General features: G+C 49.3%; 1 protein-coding gene and 1 long non-coding RNA gene across 34 annotated transcripts in view; one reads left to right on the forward strand and one right to left on the reverse strand.

Annotated features, from left to right (window-relative positions):
* Nucleotides 1-16,408, forward strand: part of EIF4G3 (eukaryotic translation initiation factor 4 gamma 3) — a 97,174-nt gene that overhangs the window by 16,373 nt on the left and 64,393 nt on the right. For 20 of the 33 annotated variants that reach the window (XR_005841484.2, XM_015297265.4, XM_015297269.4 and 17 more), the window contains exons 2-3: nt 5,036-5,111; nt 7,730-7,873. Coding sequence is in view for 24 of the 33 variants with exons in the window: in XM_015297265.4 (XP_015152751.2) it covers nt 5,036-5,111; nt 7,730-7,873 (220 nt within the window). In the remaining 9 variants the exon portion in view is untranslated. The remainder of the gene's footprint in view (nt 1-5,035; nt 5,112-7,729; nt 7,874-16,408) is intronic. The other 13 variants (XM_046903312.1, XM_025142574.3, XM_015297279.4 and 10 more) reach the window with 3 other exon arrangements.
* On the reverse strand, nt 3,247-8,121 carry LOC121107401. Its single transcript, XR_005841486.2, has 2 exons — nt 7,958-8,121; nt 3,247-6,836 (listed from the first exon to the last, which is right to left on the reverse strand). It is a non-coding gene; the product is annotated as an uncharacterized LOC121107401 (long non-coding RNA).

Here is a 16,408-nt window from a genome sequence, read left to right on the forward strand (position 1 = left end):
GCTGAGCAGAGGCTGCAGGCTGGGATGCTGACATTCTTGCTCTGCAGCCTCAGTGTTTCTTTTTCCTGCTGACTGCCACTCCTGGGATTTTCCGTGTTGGAAACACTTTCTGGTACAGTCGATTAAAAAGGGCTCCCGTTGGTTCTCCTCTGTGTTTTAAGAGGCATCTCTAAGCAGTTTGGTGCAAGTCACCCTAGTGTCCGTGTAACCACCAGCAAAAGCCTTTGATAGGGCTGGGCCGATCACTGCAGGCTGTGGCAGGTGTGGGGAAATGAATCAGAGCTCAGGTCTGCAGATCCTGCTGGGGATTTCCACTTGAGTTTCCCCTTCGGCAGAGCTGGTGGTTGTGATTGCTGTGCCATGAAGGTTAATAAGTGGTATGATGGGGAATCGAGCCCACCATAGATAAAAGTAACGTTACTTTGACTCCTCAAGGGGATCAGTGATTTCAGTCGACCCCCACATGTAAAAAGCTGTGAGCACCTCAGCTCGGCACCAGAATCTTTCATTTGTAGAAATTCTGACTTACAGGTCCTTACGAGTTAATTTTTGAAACAAAAGATTAACTGAAGCGCTTTGGATTAGTGTGAGATTGGCCCAGCTTCAAGGCAGCGGGGTGTTTGGTTGTGTTGCTTTGCATTCTGATAGTGTAGGTCTTGGTTGGGATGTGGGGGGTTCTTGCTCTGCCCCTCACTGGGATGCTTTTCATCATATGGCATTAGGGAAGGTTATGGAGCAAGAGCTCCCTGCAGGGATGGAGTGTGAGAGCTGCTTGAAAGGTGTGTGCGGTGCTTTGGGCATCCGTGAAAAATTGCTCCCGCTTAAATCTGCTGGAAACTTGGGGAGGCTTTAACTGCTCCTGAATGAAAGAGGCTTCAGTGCTTCCCCATACAGCAGATACCTGTGTGGATGACTGGTAGGGCTCCTTGCTTTGTGTTGGATGGGCCCCTGGAAATGCTCCCTGCCCACACCAGGTGGACTGCCCTCTGCTGAGCAGCGCAGGGCTGGTTCTGGCCTCTGGGGGCCTTTTTGCCAAATGAAGGCATGGGCCCAGCATCCATAACACACCATCTCTCTCATAAGTTTAGAACAGAACGCAGCCAATTTTCACAGGCTGCTGCTACGTTATTCTTTCTCAAGCTATGACAGATAACTTCATGCACCAAAGCAGTGCCGGCTTTGTGAGTGAGGAGTACTGGAGTGGCTGGTTGGGACCTACAGAGCTGTCCTCCAGCACTCAAGGAGCTGTGTGCACCCCTCCACTGTGGGTGTATGGGTGCTGCTGAGGTGAAGGGCTCTCAGTGCCATACACAGGAGAAGTTTCACATGGAGGGTGGCTTTGTAGTGACTAATTATCTCCTGGCTCACCTCTGCAGGGATGAGGCGGTGTGAGGACTTTACCAGTGACATCCCATCCCTGTGGGCATGGCGGGTGTGATGACTTTGAGAGCCTAGGTTCCTTGCTTTTAATTTTTTTCCCTTTGACTGCTGCCTTTTGTTTGTCCTGTCCATTAAAATTATGCTCTGCATGTAAGTTAGGGCCCCGTGCTCCCGTGGTATCACGTTTCTATAGCTGTCCTACCTGCACTGAGCAGGATGAGGGCTGTGCTTGTTCCTTAGCATCCAAGCTGTTCCCACCTGGGATCTGTAACTCCCCAGTGCTCACATAGGTGCCTATAGACTTCTTTCACAGGGCACTTAATGCTTAGAACAGAACCTCTTGTCCTTTGGGCCCAATACTGCTGGGGCAGTGCTGGGGAGGTGCAGGCATTGCCCCTGGGTCTGTAACCATGAACCATCCATACAGGTGTACTACTGTGGCTCCATGGATCATAGATGCTGCTGCTGAGATGAAATGGAATTTTAAGGCTGCATCCCTTGGCATATTCTCCATGATGCTCTGACTGTCCAGCTGAAGGGAGCTGATGAAATCTATTGACTTTTTCATCTCTTAGAAGAGTCTGTATATTGTAAGAATAAAATGTGAATCAGAAAAAAACAGCAGCTGCTGTTTGATGGAGGAAGGTGGGCCAGTGAACAGATGTTTTCAAGCAAGTTGGCCACTGGAGAGTTGTCCATAGTTGAGCAAGAGCCATGCTTCAATCCTCTGTTATCCTTACTGGCCTGTTACAGGGCACAGCTTCAATGCAGGGGGCATCTGTGGTGCTTACAGCTGGATCCCCATCTGGCTGTAGCCCTGTTCAGGCTGTGCTTTGTCAGCTTCCTTTTTGGAGATGTGTCAGTGTGAGCTGCGGTGGCACAGAGCTTGGGGCCACTGCTGGAGCCAGCTCTGTCCTTACAAAGTTTCTTTCACCTGAAGCGCCCTGTCCAGGTCAAAGAAACAATTTTCCACACTGGTGTTGGGTGCACAGTGCTTTGGGTTCTGTTGCGTTTGCATGACCATGGTGCCCATGCTGACAGCTCCTTCTGCTCAGGGCTGGGTGAGGCGAGGGCTGTGGGTGATTTACGTGCTGCTGAGCCATCTCCAGTTCTCTTTAATTTAGAGATGCAAAACTGAGCCTGAAATTAATGAGCTCCAGATAATTAGGTGCTTGTCTGCAGGTGTAACCAGTGTGGCTGCCTGCAGCTGCTGCCCTTAACATTGCTGATTTTTATTTGGAAGCATTGGGGAATGAATGAGATGCTGGAAATGCCACTCATTTGCAACAAAGATGGGTTCCACCATTCTGTTCTTCCCACCCTATTCCCTCGGCTGACGGTGAGGCTGAAGGGCAGTGTGACACAGAGCAGGTAAGGATGCTGGAAGAGGGGTTTGGTGGATTGGGCACTGAAACTGCAAAAGTTGGAGGACGGAGAGATGTGCAGTGTAGATCAGGTGAAGTTATGGCAGACAGAAGGGGCGGGAGGCGTCTGTATTACTTAAAAGGAAGCACTAAGATTAATGATATGTAATTAAGTAAAAAGCTTAAGATGAATTTCAGGGAAAGTTTTTATTTTCAGGGAGAGCATTGGTTGGGAGCGTGGTGTGATCTGGGTAAGCGCTGACAGCCTCGCTGCTCGCAGCGTCTGGATTGGGACTGCACCTGGGAGCAGTGCTTAATGAGGAGCCCTTAATTGGCAGAGGGGCAGACGAGCCCACAGCTTTGTTATCGCTGAGTAGGGATGGAGCCCTGCAAGGGAGTGGGCAGCAGTGCCACTGTTGAGGCTGTTAGGGCAGCAGAGAGCTGCTCATTGGGATGGTTGTTGCATGTGTAAAATAGCCCATAACTGAAAACTTAAAGAGAATTTGGTTTTACCGTTTAATACACAGAATAAGGTGATGGATTAAGAGGCCAATTTACACACTTTGTTGATCCACTTAAATTTTATATGTCCTGACAAATGGCAATGCAGTTCCGAGCGTTGACTCTACATGTTGCAGTAAGGGTCTTTATATCAAGCTGTAAAATGTTGAAACAAGCTTAATAATAGCTTTTGCCTGAAGATCCTTCTGGTTATAAGCAATTACAGCAGGTGGTGAATCTCGGAGCACGGTTTGCATCTGCTGGCAGCAGTAGGGCTGTAGTGATGTGCTGCTGTACGCAGCCTGGTAGTTCTAGGCAGTGTCCTCACTGTAAACCCCATTGCTGCCATTTTGCAAATACCTTTTAATGTGTTCTTATACTTGAGCAGTCAGCAAACTGTCCTTGATGTCAGGATTAAGGATGGGTGTGAGGAGGACATGGCTTCTTAGGGAATTCTTTGCCTGTGTCTCTGAACCTCTGACTGCAGTTTGGTGTGCTTGTGTCAGGAAGAGTTGTTTATTTTTTTAGCACCTCTCAGGGGGTTTCACTGATTTAAAGTACCTGCTAAACAACCAGGCGCATGGCTGTACCTGCTGCTCCACTGGGGCACAGGGAGCAGCTGCTTTGGAGCACAAAGTTTGGAGCGTTTGCACAACTGCTTCCTGAGGAGTTTATGCTGTGATGGAGTTCCCCTCAGATGCAGAGCGCTGATGCAGCCCAGCACTGCCTGGCTGAGGGGCCCTTACGTTCCGTGCACCAGAAAGCTGCAGGTGGTGCTGAGGGTTTGGGCTTGCTGTGGTTCAATGCTCTGTATGCTCACGTCATGGCTTTGTCTCATATTTTCAGATATTTAATGCACAGTTGTGGTACAAGCAGGGCCATACAGTGGGGTTGTTTAACCCTGGGGGCTGGCAGAGGGGCTCACTTGTCTTGTACAGGAGAAAGATTATGGCAAGGAATTCCTCCTGGCTGTAAGTGCTGTGCATTTGTTGTCTGTGTGGCATGGCAGCACGGGCACGCTGCAATGGGGGCTGAATTCCCCAGGTAGCAAAGGGTGCTGCAGGCAGGCTGCTCTAACCAACCTCTTTCATGGCCCCTGGAGCACTGCTCTGCCTATCCCATCCCACCCCATGGGAGCCCCAGGAGCACTGTACTGCCCACCCAGTGACTGCATTTGCCAGAAGCCGGGTGCAGGAAATAAGCACTTTCTCCACCCTTTAGATCTCATTAAGGCTTTCTGGAACTTAAGGCACTCCTGTCTCTATCAGTCTTGTGCCCAGATCAAGTCCCGTAGCAGAAGGACTTAAAGGTTTCCTTTTAATCTGATGAGAACCATCGCTTTCCAGAAGTGATCTGGCAGCAGCCCACCCAGCCCTGGGCACAGGCAGCAAGCTGACTGCTCAGAGATTATTTTCCCATGGCTTATATAAGTTCTAAAATTAGGATTTATTTTCTTACCTGCTTGAGGCTGAAACAGTTTTTCCAGACTCAAGAACGGGCCCTTTTTGGAGTAGGGATTGCTCATTTGCTTGTTCCATTCTCTCTTTATTTCCTCTGGGTGCCCTTGGTACCTTTCCATTTCAAGAGAACTACAGCAGTTGGCTCCACACTGAGACTTAAAACCTGTTGGCAGCAGCCTCGTTGGGTGGGCAGGGAGGGGACTTACTGCCATAGGGAGGCAAATGCAAACAGGATGATGATGGCTATGGCTCTGTGTGGGGTGGGGGGAGAAAGCAGCACTTCCCCCCACGTCTCTCCCTGTGCTGCTTTCCTTAACGCGCTGCCTGCAGGATCCCCCGCGGCCCCGTGCAGCAGCCCCTGGAGGAGCGGATCTTCACGCCAACCGTCTCCGCCGTGTACAGCACTGTGAGTATCTGCATGGTGCTGCTGGGTGCCTCCCAGCACCGGAATTGCCTGGTTTCTTGCATACAAGTAGGTAAGCAGTGATGCTATGTCCCAGTGTTGGGATCCCTTCCTTTCCTGCTAATTCAGCAGAAAGCAGTGGGTTTCCTGGAGCGGAGTGGTGGTGTGAGATGAAGGCGTCCTGCACACTGTTGGTTGGCTCTATCCCTCCTGCCTTGTGCTGCATGTCCTGTCACAGGAGCAGCCCAAGGAGAATGGGTTTTCGCACTGAACACTCCATTTGGAGCTGCAGAGAAACATTGTGATGGCACAACGAAAAGCTGGGATAGGTGCTTTGGCTTGCTGCCCTGCACTTTTTGATAAAGCTGGGTCGTCGAGGAGACTCAGCTCCAAAACACAGTGATGTTTGTGAATGTGCGCCACCATTTTCCTTTGATTCGTTTCTTTTGTTTCCCGCATGGCAATAGCTGGAAGCCCAGCGTTATTTCTAAGCTATGCTAAATCAGCAGGGCCCTGGGAAAGCACTGCGTTGCTTTTCTGGTGGGAGAGTGCAAATATTTTGAATGCCAAAAAGGTGCTTCCGAGGAGCTCCTTATTATTTGGGAAACAGGAAGAAAAGCTGTGGATGCAGGGAGTTCCCTCTGTGTTGTGCAGCCAGCATAAGTGTTTCTGGAGGAGTGCAGGCCGCTGCACAAGGGTTCTTCCTTCCCTCATCACCTCTGGGCCCAGGGGATCCCCCCTACCCAACTTTTTATTTCAGTTCTTTGTGAGGGTGTAATGTGGTTGCCTGTGGGGGAAAAGGTGACTATAAACATGTAAATTGATGTAAAATGTAAAAGTAACTGTAAAGAATGAGCTAAAATGGCTTTTCAGTGTGGAAAATACCTCTCTGTGGTGTGGTGCAGGAGCAGAAGGCAGGGCTGGAAATGTCTCTGTGCTTTTAGAAAACAAGTTTGGGAGAAAGTGTTCCGTTTTAGGAAAAGGAGTGCTGTTTTTCAGTTGGGTTCCATGAGAGCTTTCCTCCCAAGCCCTTTTGACAGATGGCAGATGTGGAGTAAGTCCTGGAAAAGCTGAATGGGGATGGAGGTGGCACAAGTGCAGCTGATCTGGGAGCTTGGAGGTGCTTGGGTGTGCCAGAAGAGCTGCTTCTGGATGTGAGGTTTTGGATCTTTCCCTGTAAGCAGCTTCCTTCCTGGTGGTTCCCAACAGAGAGATCCCTGCAGTCACTCCTACACCTGCTGTGAGATCCTTGTCATCTGTGATAAAAGCCCTGGACGGGGTTTTGTCCCTGGTGGTGGGATGTGCACTCCCATCCCGCCTTGGTGCCCTTAAAGGCATGCTGAAGGCAATCCTGGAGAAAAGAGATTACGGAGGGTGAGCAGCCCCAGTGCTGCAGGCTGATGGGCTCAGGAAGCCACTCCACCCCATGGAGCATCCTGGGGGTCTTTGTGTTGGTCCAATGGTTACGTTGGGTGCTGGGAAGAAAGAGGTTCTGCCCAAGTCAGTTTTTGCTTCATCTTTGGGATGCTTGTGGTGTGCCCTGTCCCTTGTGGTCTTACCTGAGGGTTTCCTGGATGTGGCTGTGTGCCTGAAGTTGTGGACTCAGAAGGGGAAGAATAGTGCAAAAACTTGCTGAAAGCAAAAGATTTAAACCCATAGAGAGAATTGCAGCCTGAGTTTACCTCGCATATCATCTGTTATTTTCTTTTAAACACGGGGTTAAGGCATCTGGAAAACAAAAGTTACAGATAATCTAGCAAATTAGTATGCAATTTTCTGTATCTATTTTTAGGAGAATAATTTCAGCTCTGGGTTTATGGACATTTGCTTCCTTAATAACCTCAGCCCAAGTTTGTGTTGCAGAATGTCCCCTGGTAAACAGCAAACCAAACCCCAGGCACGGTGGGTTGAGCATCCTGGGACAGAAGCTGTGCCCTCATGGACTTGTTGCTTTTTAGCTTGCTATCATGCAAATATCTAACCTGAGTACAGTTTATTTGTAATTATGCTGCATGTAATACTGGGGAGGCTCATCCCTGACCTGCCCTCAGGGTGAGCACCAGGGTGCTGTAAATCTCCCTGCAGCGAACGGTTCCTGGGCTGTTTCCAAGCCTTGGGAGATTGCATATTAACGTTCTTGTTGATGGTGCAGCTGTTTCAGTGTTGGAGGTAACGTTTAAGAAAGCATCAATATTTGGAATGTAACAGCATAACTTGGGAAAGCGTGTTGTTGAACTTGGTGACTTCTGCTCTCGTGCTGTCTTACCACTTGGTGCTAATGCTCAGCTGCAGATGGAGTGCCAGGGCTTTGCTCCTGCCTTTCTGGTGATGCAGAATCAGTGTGGTTGGATACAGCGCGTCACGAGAATCTGGGAAGGTTGGAGCCTGGAGCTGGAGGGGTGCTGCACAGCACAGCCCCAGCATTCCTCCCCATTTCCCAGTGGCTCTGGCTGGTGTTCTTGATTTTTGGTTATTCCCCATTTTCCTTATCCCTATGCATTGACTTGTATGGCGTCTCACTAAAAATAATAATGATAATAATACTGTGCTGCTAGCTGCTTTCTTAAGAAGAGTACAGCATCTCTACAGATCGGATTACTAATGTTCTGTTTTACTAACAGTTTATCTCCACACAGGTAACACAAGTAGCAAGACAGCCGGGTCCTCCTGCCCCATCCCCTTACACTGCACATGAAATAAATAAGGGACACCCAAATATTGCTGCAACGCCACCGGGACACACGTCGTCCCCAGGGCTCTCACAGGTAAGAGCACTGGAGCAGTACGTTCCCAGCCACACTCTTTTCCTCTTGCGTGGTTCTTGGCTTTGCTGCTCAAATTCAACGTACCTGTCTTGTCTGTGACCAGTAGAAGCTGATGGAAGAACACTTCAATCTGGCTGTTGAGGGCAGGGTGACACGCTGGGACGGGCTGGGGACGGCTGCATGCTGCTGTGAGCTGGTGGTAACAGCTGTGCTGGGGGAGGTGAGCTTCTGCCCTTCCTGCCAGCCTCTTCAGTTTGGGTGAAATATTAAACCCCAACTGACCTTTCAGACCACAAGATGTGTGAAAACAAATGAGGTCATGCAAGGAACACTTCACCTCAATGTTCTGCATTCTAGATAAAGCTTAGTGATGCATGTCTGACAGTGCTTGTTGGGAAAACTGGAAACCTGTGGTTGTGTTTGAAAGTGTGTGAATGTTTGTCTTTTATGAAGTGGGAAGTCAGAGGCTGAAGTATCTATTCAGGATCACAAGTAGCTTGCAGGCGTTAGTCAGCAGTCTCTGAGCGGTCCCTTGTGCTTTCGCTGCATGGCTGTTGGTAAGGAAATCTCTGGTTTGAAGGCTGAGCTGAAGAGCACATCAGGGCTGCAGAGCAAACCCCACATGCCGGCTGGCTTGTGTCAGGGATCACAGAGCATGTTCCTGGTAGATGTCGTCAACAGAGGGAAGCTAATCGTGGTAGATAAGAGGGGAAGTAAGAGGACATTCTAGGCAGCTTCTTAACAAGAAAACTCTAATCAAGGTTTTTTCTTGCCTTAATATTTTCCTGTTGAGTCAGTGCATACGTAGACGGCGAGCTGTGTGCCAGATCAGCGCTCTGGCCAGCCGGGAAAACGCTCATTTCCTGTTCTGCTGGCTCTTATCCTCTTGGAAACGAGCGTCAGCCAGCTTGTGTCACCTCACCGCTGCTAGCGGGACCCTGACTGCCTGTCCTCCTTGGGATTCAGGGGCTGCTTGTCCCCTGCTGGCATGGGGCAGCCCTGCTGGTGGGAATGCGGGGGGATGAGGTGTGCTGGCTCAGCCACACGAGGTCGGGGCAGTTCTGCAACGGTGCCGCAAAGCTGTTATTTGGTGGCAGAACAGCAGCAGTAGTGCTTTCTGTTTGTCAGCAGCGTGTGCTTGTCTGTGCCCTTAGCTGGTAGGGGTTTGGGTCAACTTTGAAGGCTGTGGTGTGTGGTTGTTCTGGTTTTTTTGGTTTGTTTTTTTGCCTTCAACCCTAGAAATGTTAGCATTCTCTCCTATAGCTCGCTTCAGCTCTGGTCAAATGTTGAGTTGCAGCGTTATATCACAATAACCAATTCTCTGGCTTAGCAGGGTGTCGAGTGCAAGCGTTACCGATTTATTGCATCTATCTTTTTTTCTCCTCTGGGTTTCTCTAAATGCCCTCTTGTGTTTGTGTTAAGAAATGAGGTGAGTAGAAGTCTCTTGTTTGCAGACCACATATTCAGGGAAACTTGTATGTTTTCATGTGAGTAAACAATCAAAAGTCCCTTAAATCTCTTATCACATGAATGCTCTTCTGTGCTCTGATTGTTCTTTTCCTCTGTTCGGACCCCTGGACTCCTGCCGTTTCCCTTTTGAGGTAGACGGCCGGAGCTGACACAGAGCTCTGAGTGGTGTATTTCCAAGTTCTATAACAGCTACGTAGTGATTCATGGACTGCCCCATATCTCCACAACCCGCACTGCTCCTGGTTGAGCAGAGGTTGTCTTTGCATTTTCCAGTCTTGCCTGATGTGTGTGTTCTTGATTTGAGAGCAGCGAAGATGGTAAGGAACAGAGCACTTCATTTGGGTAAGCATCTGATTAAGACATCGTTCTTTTTTCCCCAGACCCATGTCTTAATGAATATTCTTAAAACCAAGTCTTTTCAGAGTAGGGATGGCCGTGGATGAAAATGTGTACGTGCTTTTGGGCTTCAGATGCTGAGATCTAAAAACCATTTTGCCACAGTGCTGGCATACACATCTCTGGTGTGGTCCCAGACTGCTCCAGTGCTGTCAGCGCAGTGCTCTGTGAAGGGGTCACTCCCTGTACAAAACTTGGGTGCTTTGTGGGAGCTCAAAGATATTTGCAGAGCTAGTGTGTCATGGAGAGGTTGCTGGGTCTAAAAAAGCGTGGCTGGGATGGCATGGGCTGCAACACCGTACGGGGTGATTAGTGTCTGCTGTGGGAAGAAGAGCCAGGTGCAGATGGATGCCGTACTTCTGTAGCTGTCTTTCCTTCTCCATTTGAACGAAGAGAAACAGATGGCTGTGTGCTGCTGTGGCTCGGTGTCTCTTTTGCTTACTCTTCTCCCTTTTCCACTTAACATAGCCAAACAGGAGAGAGGCTTGCTGTTCAACTTCTGCAGTGACCTGCCTCTGGCACTGTGCTGCCCTTCAGAATTAGTTCTGCAGCACGACAAGAAGAACTTGGCAGTGTTGAGAATCGCTCCCACAGCGAGACCAGCACTTCTGCTTTGCTCTGCTTCCCAAATTCCAGGGCCTTGAAGTCACGCTGCTCCGGAATGTGTCGAGTGCTGCATGCTCCCAAATGCCAGCAGAGCATGTTGCTGCAGTGATGCTACGGCAGACGTGGACCAGCAGATATGACATCTCACATCTCTGTGCTGTGCAGTGGGCCCTGTGCAGCAGGAGAGGAGTGGCACAGCCCTGCCCCCTCACCTGGAACTCATCTGAGACTTTCTCTGTAGAGAAAAGGAGAAATCAGCAAAAGGCAGTAGATAAGTTTCTCCTTGGGCATGGCAACCAGAGCAAGTTCTGCTGGGCTGAGGTAGGACACGGGGCATAGCAGGGTAGTGCTTGCTGGAGCACACTGATCCCACACTGGGTGTGAGGCTGTGCAGCACAGCGTTCACACGGGCTGTTAACACAAAGCAGCTGAGGGGCTGTAAATCTGCAGCCTGCTCCGGCTCTGCGTTGTGGTAATTTATTGGGTAGCTGTGCCTTGCAAAGGGAATGGCAATAAAGCAGAGATCTTCCAAGGCAGCCAGACCGGGACTTGAAAAGAGACAGCAGAAGAGCCCTCTGTCTGCTGAGCGATGAACGGAAGAAGAGGGGCTCCTGCAGGCAGGAGGCAGCACGCAGAGCTGGGGCATCAGGATGGGGCTGCTTAGTCTTCCTCCTCAGGGCCTCAGAGTGCTGTGGCGGATCCCAGGGAGCAGGCGTAGTGGATTCTGATGTGCAAGATGAAGTAACACAATGGGGGAATGGTTCAGAAGTGGTGTTCCAAAGAAGACACTTTGTTTCTCTGCTTTAGCTTTGAAGTGAGGGCTATGATGTATATGCTGAGGGATTCCTCTGGTATGGGACAGAAGTGTCTAACACTGACCAGCAACTCTTGTAACAAATGGCCGGGAGTTTCATCTGTAGTCATAAAAGCCTCAGGTTTTGCTCCGAGCACGCTGTGCACTGCAGATCAGTGCTCTGCTGGGCTGGCACTGCCGAGCAGCCCATGGCATCTGTTGGGACCTCCCTCTGAGGCTGCTGTACTCATTGACAGCTGTGTTTAATAATGCCTTATCTGCTTGTAACAATGTCAAGATATACTCATAGAAAACAAAAGCGCAGAGAGCTGAATTCTCAGGATCCTGGTATATGGAGACCTTGACTTTTAGGTGACTGATTTAAATCCAAAACAGATTGTACTAGCTGAAGCTTGTTACCATCTGGTTCTTTGCCTTAAGTGAAAAGAGTTTTGTGGTCTCATTCTGGTCCTCAAAAATGTCACCATCGCGAAATTAGCATTTGTAACAGCACTGAGACATTCCTTGGTACCTCAGGCCTGGGAGGCTGCGCCAGGCGGTGTCTGCGTGCCATCTGTGGCATGTTATGGGCAATCCTCACACCCCTTTATTATCTTGGCTCCTTCCTGTGGGAGCTGGAGTTCTGTTGTAACCATGGTGTTTATTCAGTATTTCCCTCCCATCATCAGTTCAGATATTAGATGCTTTTAATGAAGTAACAGGTCATCTGTGCCTAGCAGATAACAGGGGTAAGGAACACTGATGGAGCTGTGCTCTGGGGGTGCCAGCAGCATGCCCTGCAACATGCTCATTGTAACACTCATGTTTGCAATGCAGCTCACTGCTCCTGAGCTTGCGAGGAGTAGATGGCTGCAGGTGGAGGTCTGAACAGTGAGTTATTTAATAGCTGATAAACCCGGGAGAGGCATAATCTTCTTCTGGCCTTTGTGTGGAAGGGCTGCTGGAAGGGCAGCTGAACTCTGAGTTGTGTAATAGGATTAGGGGCGTTTTGATGGGGTTAACAGCACGGGGAATGTTTGCTCGTGTAACATCTCTCCATGGGTTTGATGAATCCCTGTGCCTTTTACCTCCTTAGTTGTGACTTTGAATTTGGGGAATGCAACTGTGTTTAAGAAGAGCTGCAGGCTTCTGTGGAGCTCTGGGATAGTGGAAAAGGCACAGTACGGCTTCAAGTGCACATTGATGCCATTAAATTCCATAATTATTTAGCCTTGGAAACAGTTAATTTTTCAGAGCCATAATGCAGAGGGGATGAATGAGTTGGCATTAATATTGGTGCACTTGGGAGGGACTGAAAGCAGCCTTGTTCTTCTTTTTTTTTCTTTTTCTAATAAGGAAGGAGGAGAACCCATTACAAATTGGTCACCTGCATGTGCACAGTGAGGGCTGCAGCACAGACTGTGCCTGGGCAGGATGAGGTCTGTGCAGAGCTGCCCCTTGAGCCAGAGCAGTGGTCAGTGCTGTGGTCTTGGGTGGCCAACAGGTGAAGGTCAGTGTTTTTCTCCTGCTTAAGCTTGCTTGCTGTCAGGTGTAAGTTGCCCTGCCCATCTCCCTGCTGCAGACAGAGGTTTGAACGCAGAGCTCACCCAATGCATCCTGGGTGCACCATTCAGCAGGAGGGTTCTCTCTAACATGTCACAGCTCCCTTTCTTTAGGAGGTTTTGTATGCGTTTTCTGTTATTGCAGTCACATGTGCTGTGCTTTATGTTGATGCTTTTCAGACTTTCCCACTTGCTGAAACACACTTTTTTTGATAACGTAAAATAATGTGAAGCGACTTGCTGCTTTCTTCCATTTAATAATTTCTACTGTGGTATTCCTTCTGTAATAACACCTTCTGTTCCATGCTGTCTAATTGATGTTTTCTTGCATGCTCCAGAAGAAGACATCATTTTCAAGCAAGCACGATGTGTTGCAGAAGGCACTGTGTGCTCATAAACACTGGAATCAGCACAAAAGTCAGAGCTTTGCACAGTCTGCATTTGTGAACAGAAAGGGCAAAAATATCTTTGCAGCGAGATAAATCTTGGGAGAAACAAGTTTGTTTGCTTGCTAGGAAAGCTTTTCAAGTGCTTTGACACTACAGAGCCTCTCTGACAAAGCCGTGTTTTTGGAATTCATGAAATCCCAGCGCGTGAATTCAGTGCTCTTCCTAAAAATCATTTCAGAGTTGGAGCTCTCAGACTGCTGCGGTGCTCTATGAGGAACTGTGGAGGGTGTCAGCATGAGCTGCAGGCCAGGCAGTGAGAGCAGGTGGTTGTGGGCTGAGCCTGCTGGGGTTTGAGCTTCTCCAGGAGGGGGACTCCACAGCCTAAGCGACCTGGTTTTGTTATATCAACATGGAAGTTCTTGTAGTTCAGTTTGTGACCGTTCCCTTTTGTCCTGAGGTGCACAACTGAGAAGAGTCTGACTGTCATCTCTGCACCATCACATCAGCAAGATCCCACCCAACTGTTCTCATCTTGAAGTTACAGACCCAGCTCCTCCTGGTCTGCCCGGCACTCCAGAACTGGCAGTGCAGATTAACAGAAGGGATGGTACCAAATGTATGGCTGATGTCCTTTCCATCCTAGCATCGGGTGATGTCCCACCCAGACTGATGCAGATTTTAGTTTGCTGCTGGAGGAAGCAATGAGGAAGAAGGGCACAGAGCAGGGCTCCTAGCTGGCTGCAGGCTGTGCTCCTCAGCAAAAGTGGTTTTCCTCAAAGCTTGTGTTCTATAAATTGTGACAAGATTTTGTAGGCAGGCCGAGTGAAAAGCACTGTGTAACTCAGTGGGTTCTGCTGAGAGCTCCAGGTCTGCTCCCAGCAGGAGAGGTGCTGGAATTTCTCCCCTTAAATCACAGTATTGTGAGTACCTTCATTATGGAAAATAGTAGTTCACTTGATTACATCATGGTGATGAGCAGACCACCCCAGGTTCCAATGCATGTGCTGCACTCCAGACAGGGACTGGCATTTCAGCCTCTGTTAGAAGCCAACTCAGTCGACACCGGTACTTACAGATGTTACGAGACGATCATCTGCTGTGGCATTATCCCTGCCTTCGTGCCTTCCTTAGCAGTAGTTTTGAACTTGTCCAGGTGATGTTCTGTATAGGTGGGTTGTACAGGCCACGGCGAGGAGCTGCCCTGCCTGGCAGGATGTCTGTACCCCAGTGTCGCAGAATGAACACGTGTTCCAGTGTTTTGCTCTGTGACCACAGCACTGGGATCTAGTTAGCAGCTGGAATGCCTCGTCATTTTTATTTCTTAAAACAGAAAGCCCAGAGGTTGTCCTTTGCTTCCCAAGGCCATGTGTTGAGCTTACTGTTGCTCAAAGCGCTGTGCCAAGGGCTGCCTGCCTTCAGCAGTGTGGATGCTGAGCAAAGAACTGTGATGGGAATGTGCATGGTGGTTAAAAACACAGGGTAAGCCAGAGCTCCTGGGAGGCAGCTCGTCCAACAGGGACGCTTTGTCTCGCTTTCCCCTTTCATCCTTCTCCTTTGTAACATCTCTGCAGGAATAGTAACCGCAGTGTCTTAAGCAGGAAGGAAAAGAGCATGTATCTTGTGTCTGTGTGCCCTCTGCACAAACAGCCTTTGTGCAGGGGACAGGAAACTGTTTTCTTCGCCTTCTTCCCTTGGTGGGAATGTGATTTTTGGTGTTGAAGTCAGAGCAGTGCCTGTAGTGCTGTGCCTGCTGCTTGGGGCTCTGCTTGCCTGTTCAGCTCGCTGCATCGGCCCTCTTGAAAGCGTGATGCTAAATCATACGAAGCCATAAAAAGGTCGTTAAAAATTGAGTGGGGATGGTAATGATACAGATGAGATACCCTGAGATAAATTGCTGCAGAGCAGTAAAGATAACAAAGGTTGAGCCACGCTTGTGAAAGAAGTAATTCCTCCTGGGTCAGGATATTTTTATCCTTCTAAAGGCTGAGTTTGCTGCTTCCCAAGCTCAAGGAGATCTCCTGAAGGCAGGATGCCATGATGGGGACAAGCTGATTTCAGTGATGCTGCATCATTTGCAAATGAGTTGATGAAAGCAAGAGGTTCTTGTTGTGCCTTATGCCAAAGAATGTCATATTTGAACGCAGAACTGTGAGTGGGGCTCTCTGTTCAAACAGAACACCCTGATGGTGTGTTTGATTATCTGCAGTTGAAGTACCATTGTAGATATGAGCGTGTAGATGGGAATGGCCCATGTAATACTGAAAGTGTGCTGGCTTGGTTTTGGGGGGGGGGGTTGGGGAGGAGGAGGAGAACAAGACAGCTTATTCTGGCGTCATGCAGGTTCATGGCAGCTTACACTTTCTTAGCCTAAAACTGAGGCTGTTCCGAAGCTGAAGGTTGGGAAGAATTGAGGTGTTCCTCTGTAGGAGAAGCAGTCTGGAGGAATACTGCGGCTACCTGTGGGTGAAGTCAGTAGGTAGAAATGGAGAGATGGGATTTAAATGGTTATCCTCTTAATTCTGAGGGCTGAAATGCTGAGGAACTGCTGATTACCAGCACTTCATGCTTGCAGTCATTCAGGTAATAAAGCGGGTTTTGGCAGTGGGTGGGCAGATTAGAACCACCTCGCCGAACGAAGGATGATTCAGGATTACAAGCCACGTCTCTGCTGGCATCCATTTGTGTTTGTGAACCATGCAATTGTTTGTGCTGCCTCAGGGATTTCCACCTGCAGCTGAGGCCAAACTGCTGCTGTGCAGGCTGGTGGCCCAGGGGAAAGCTTTCTAAGAGGCTTTTCTGTGCTGAAGAGCAACCTCGAGTGCTGCTGCATCCATACAGCCGGCCTGTGGTCCCTCTTGTGGTTTTCCTCCAGGAAAACAGTTCAGCAGCTGGAGGGGGAACTGAGTCTGGCTCCTAAAAGTAGGGCAAGAGAAGGAGGCAGGCATGCAGTGATCTTGTGCTGTCTTGACTCTCACTCCTGGAGCAGTTAGGTTTTGTGGCAGGGAGCTGGTGTGAGAACTTGTCCATCTGGGGTTACTTCATGCCTACCTGGAGTGGCCTGGAGGTGGCTTGTCTTGTCTTGCCGTAGGCTGGGTTGTCACCCTCCAGATCAGGAAGAGGGGCCTTTGGGCTTACTCAGGGGTAGCTGAGAGCTGCCTTTGGCCCGGTGTGCTTTGTATAGCTATAAGATGTTTTGCTTCTGCTGTCATGTTCCTCCCAAAGAGATGAAAGCATTTTGCTGGTGTTCAGCTGAGCTCCAGCTCACTCCAGCAAGGAGTACAGCCACTGCTGTTGTTATGGGTAAGTAACTGTGAGTCCA

Source organism: Gallus gallus, chromosome 21, assembly GCF_016699485.2.
Source record: "Gallus gallus isolate bGalGal1 chromosome 21, bGalGal1.mat.broiler.GRCg7b, whole genome shotgun sequence".
NCBI classification, from domain to species: Eukaryota; Metazoa; Chordata; class Aves; order Galliformes; family Phasianidae; genus Gallus; species Gallus gallus.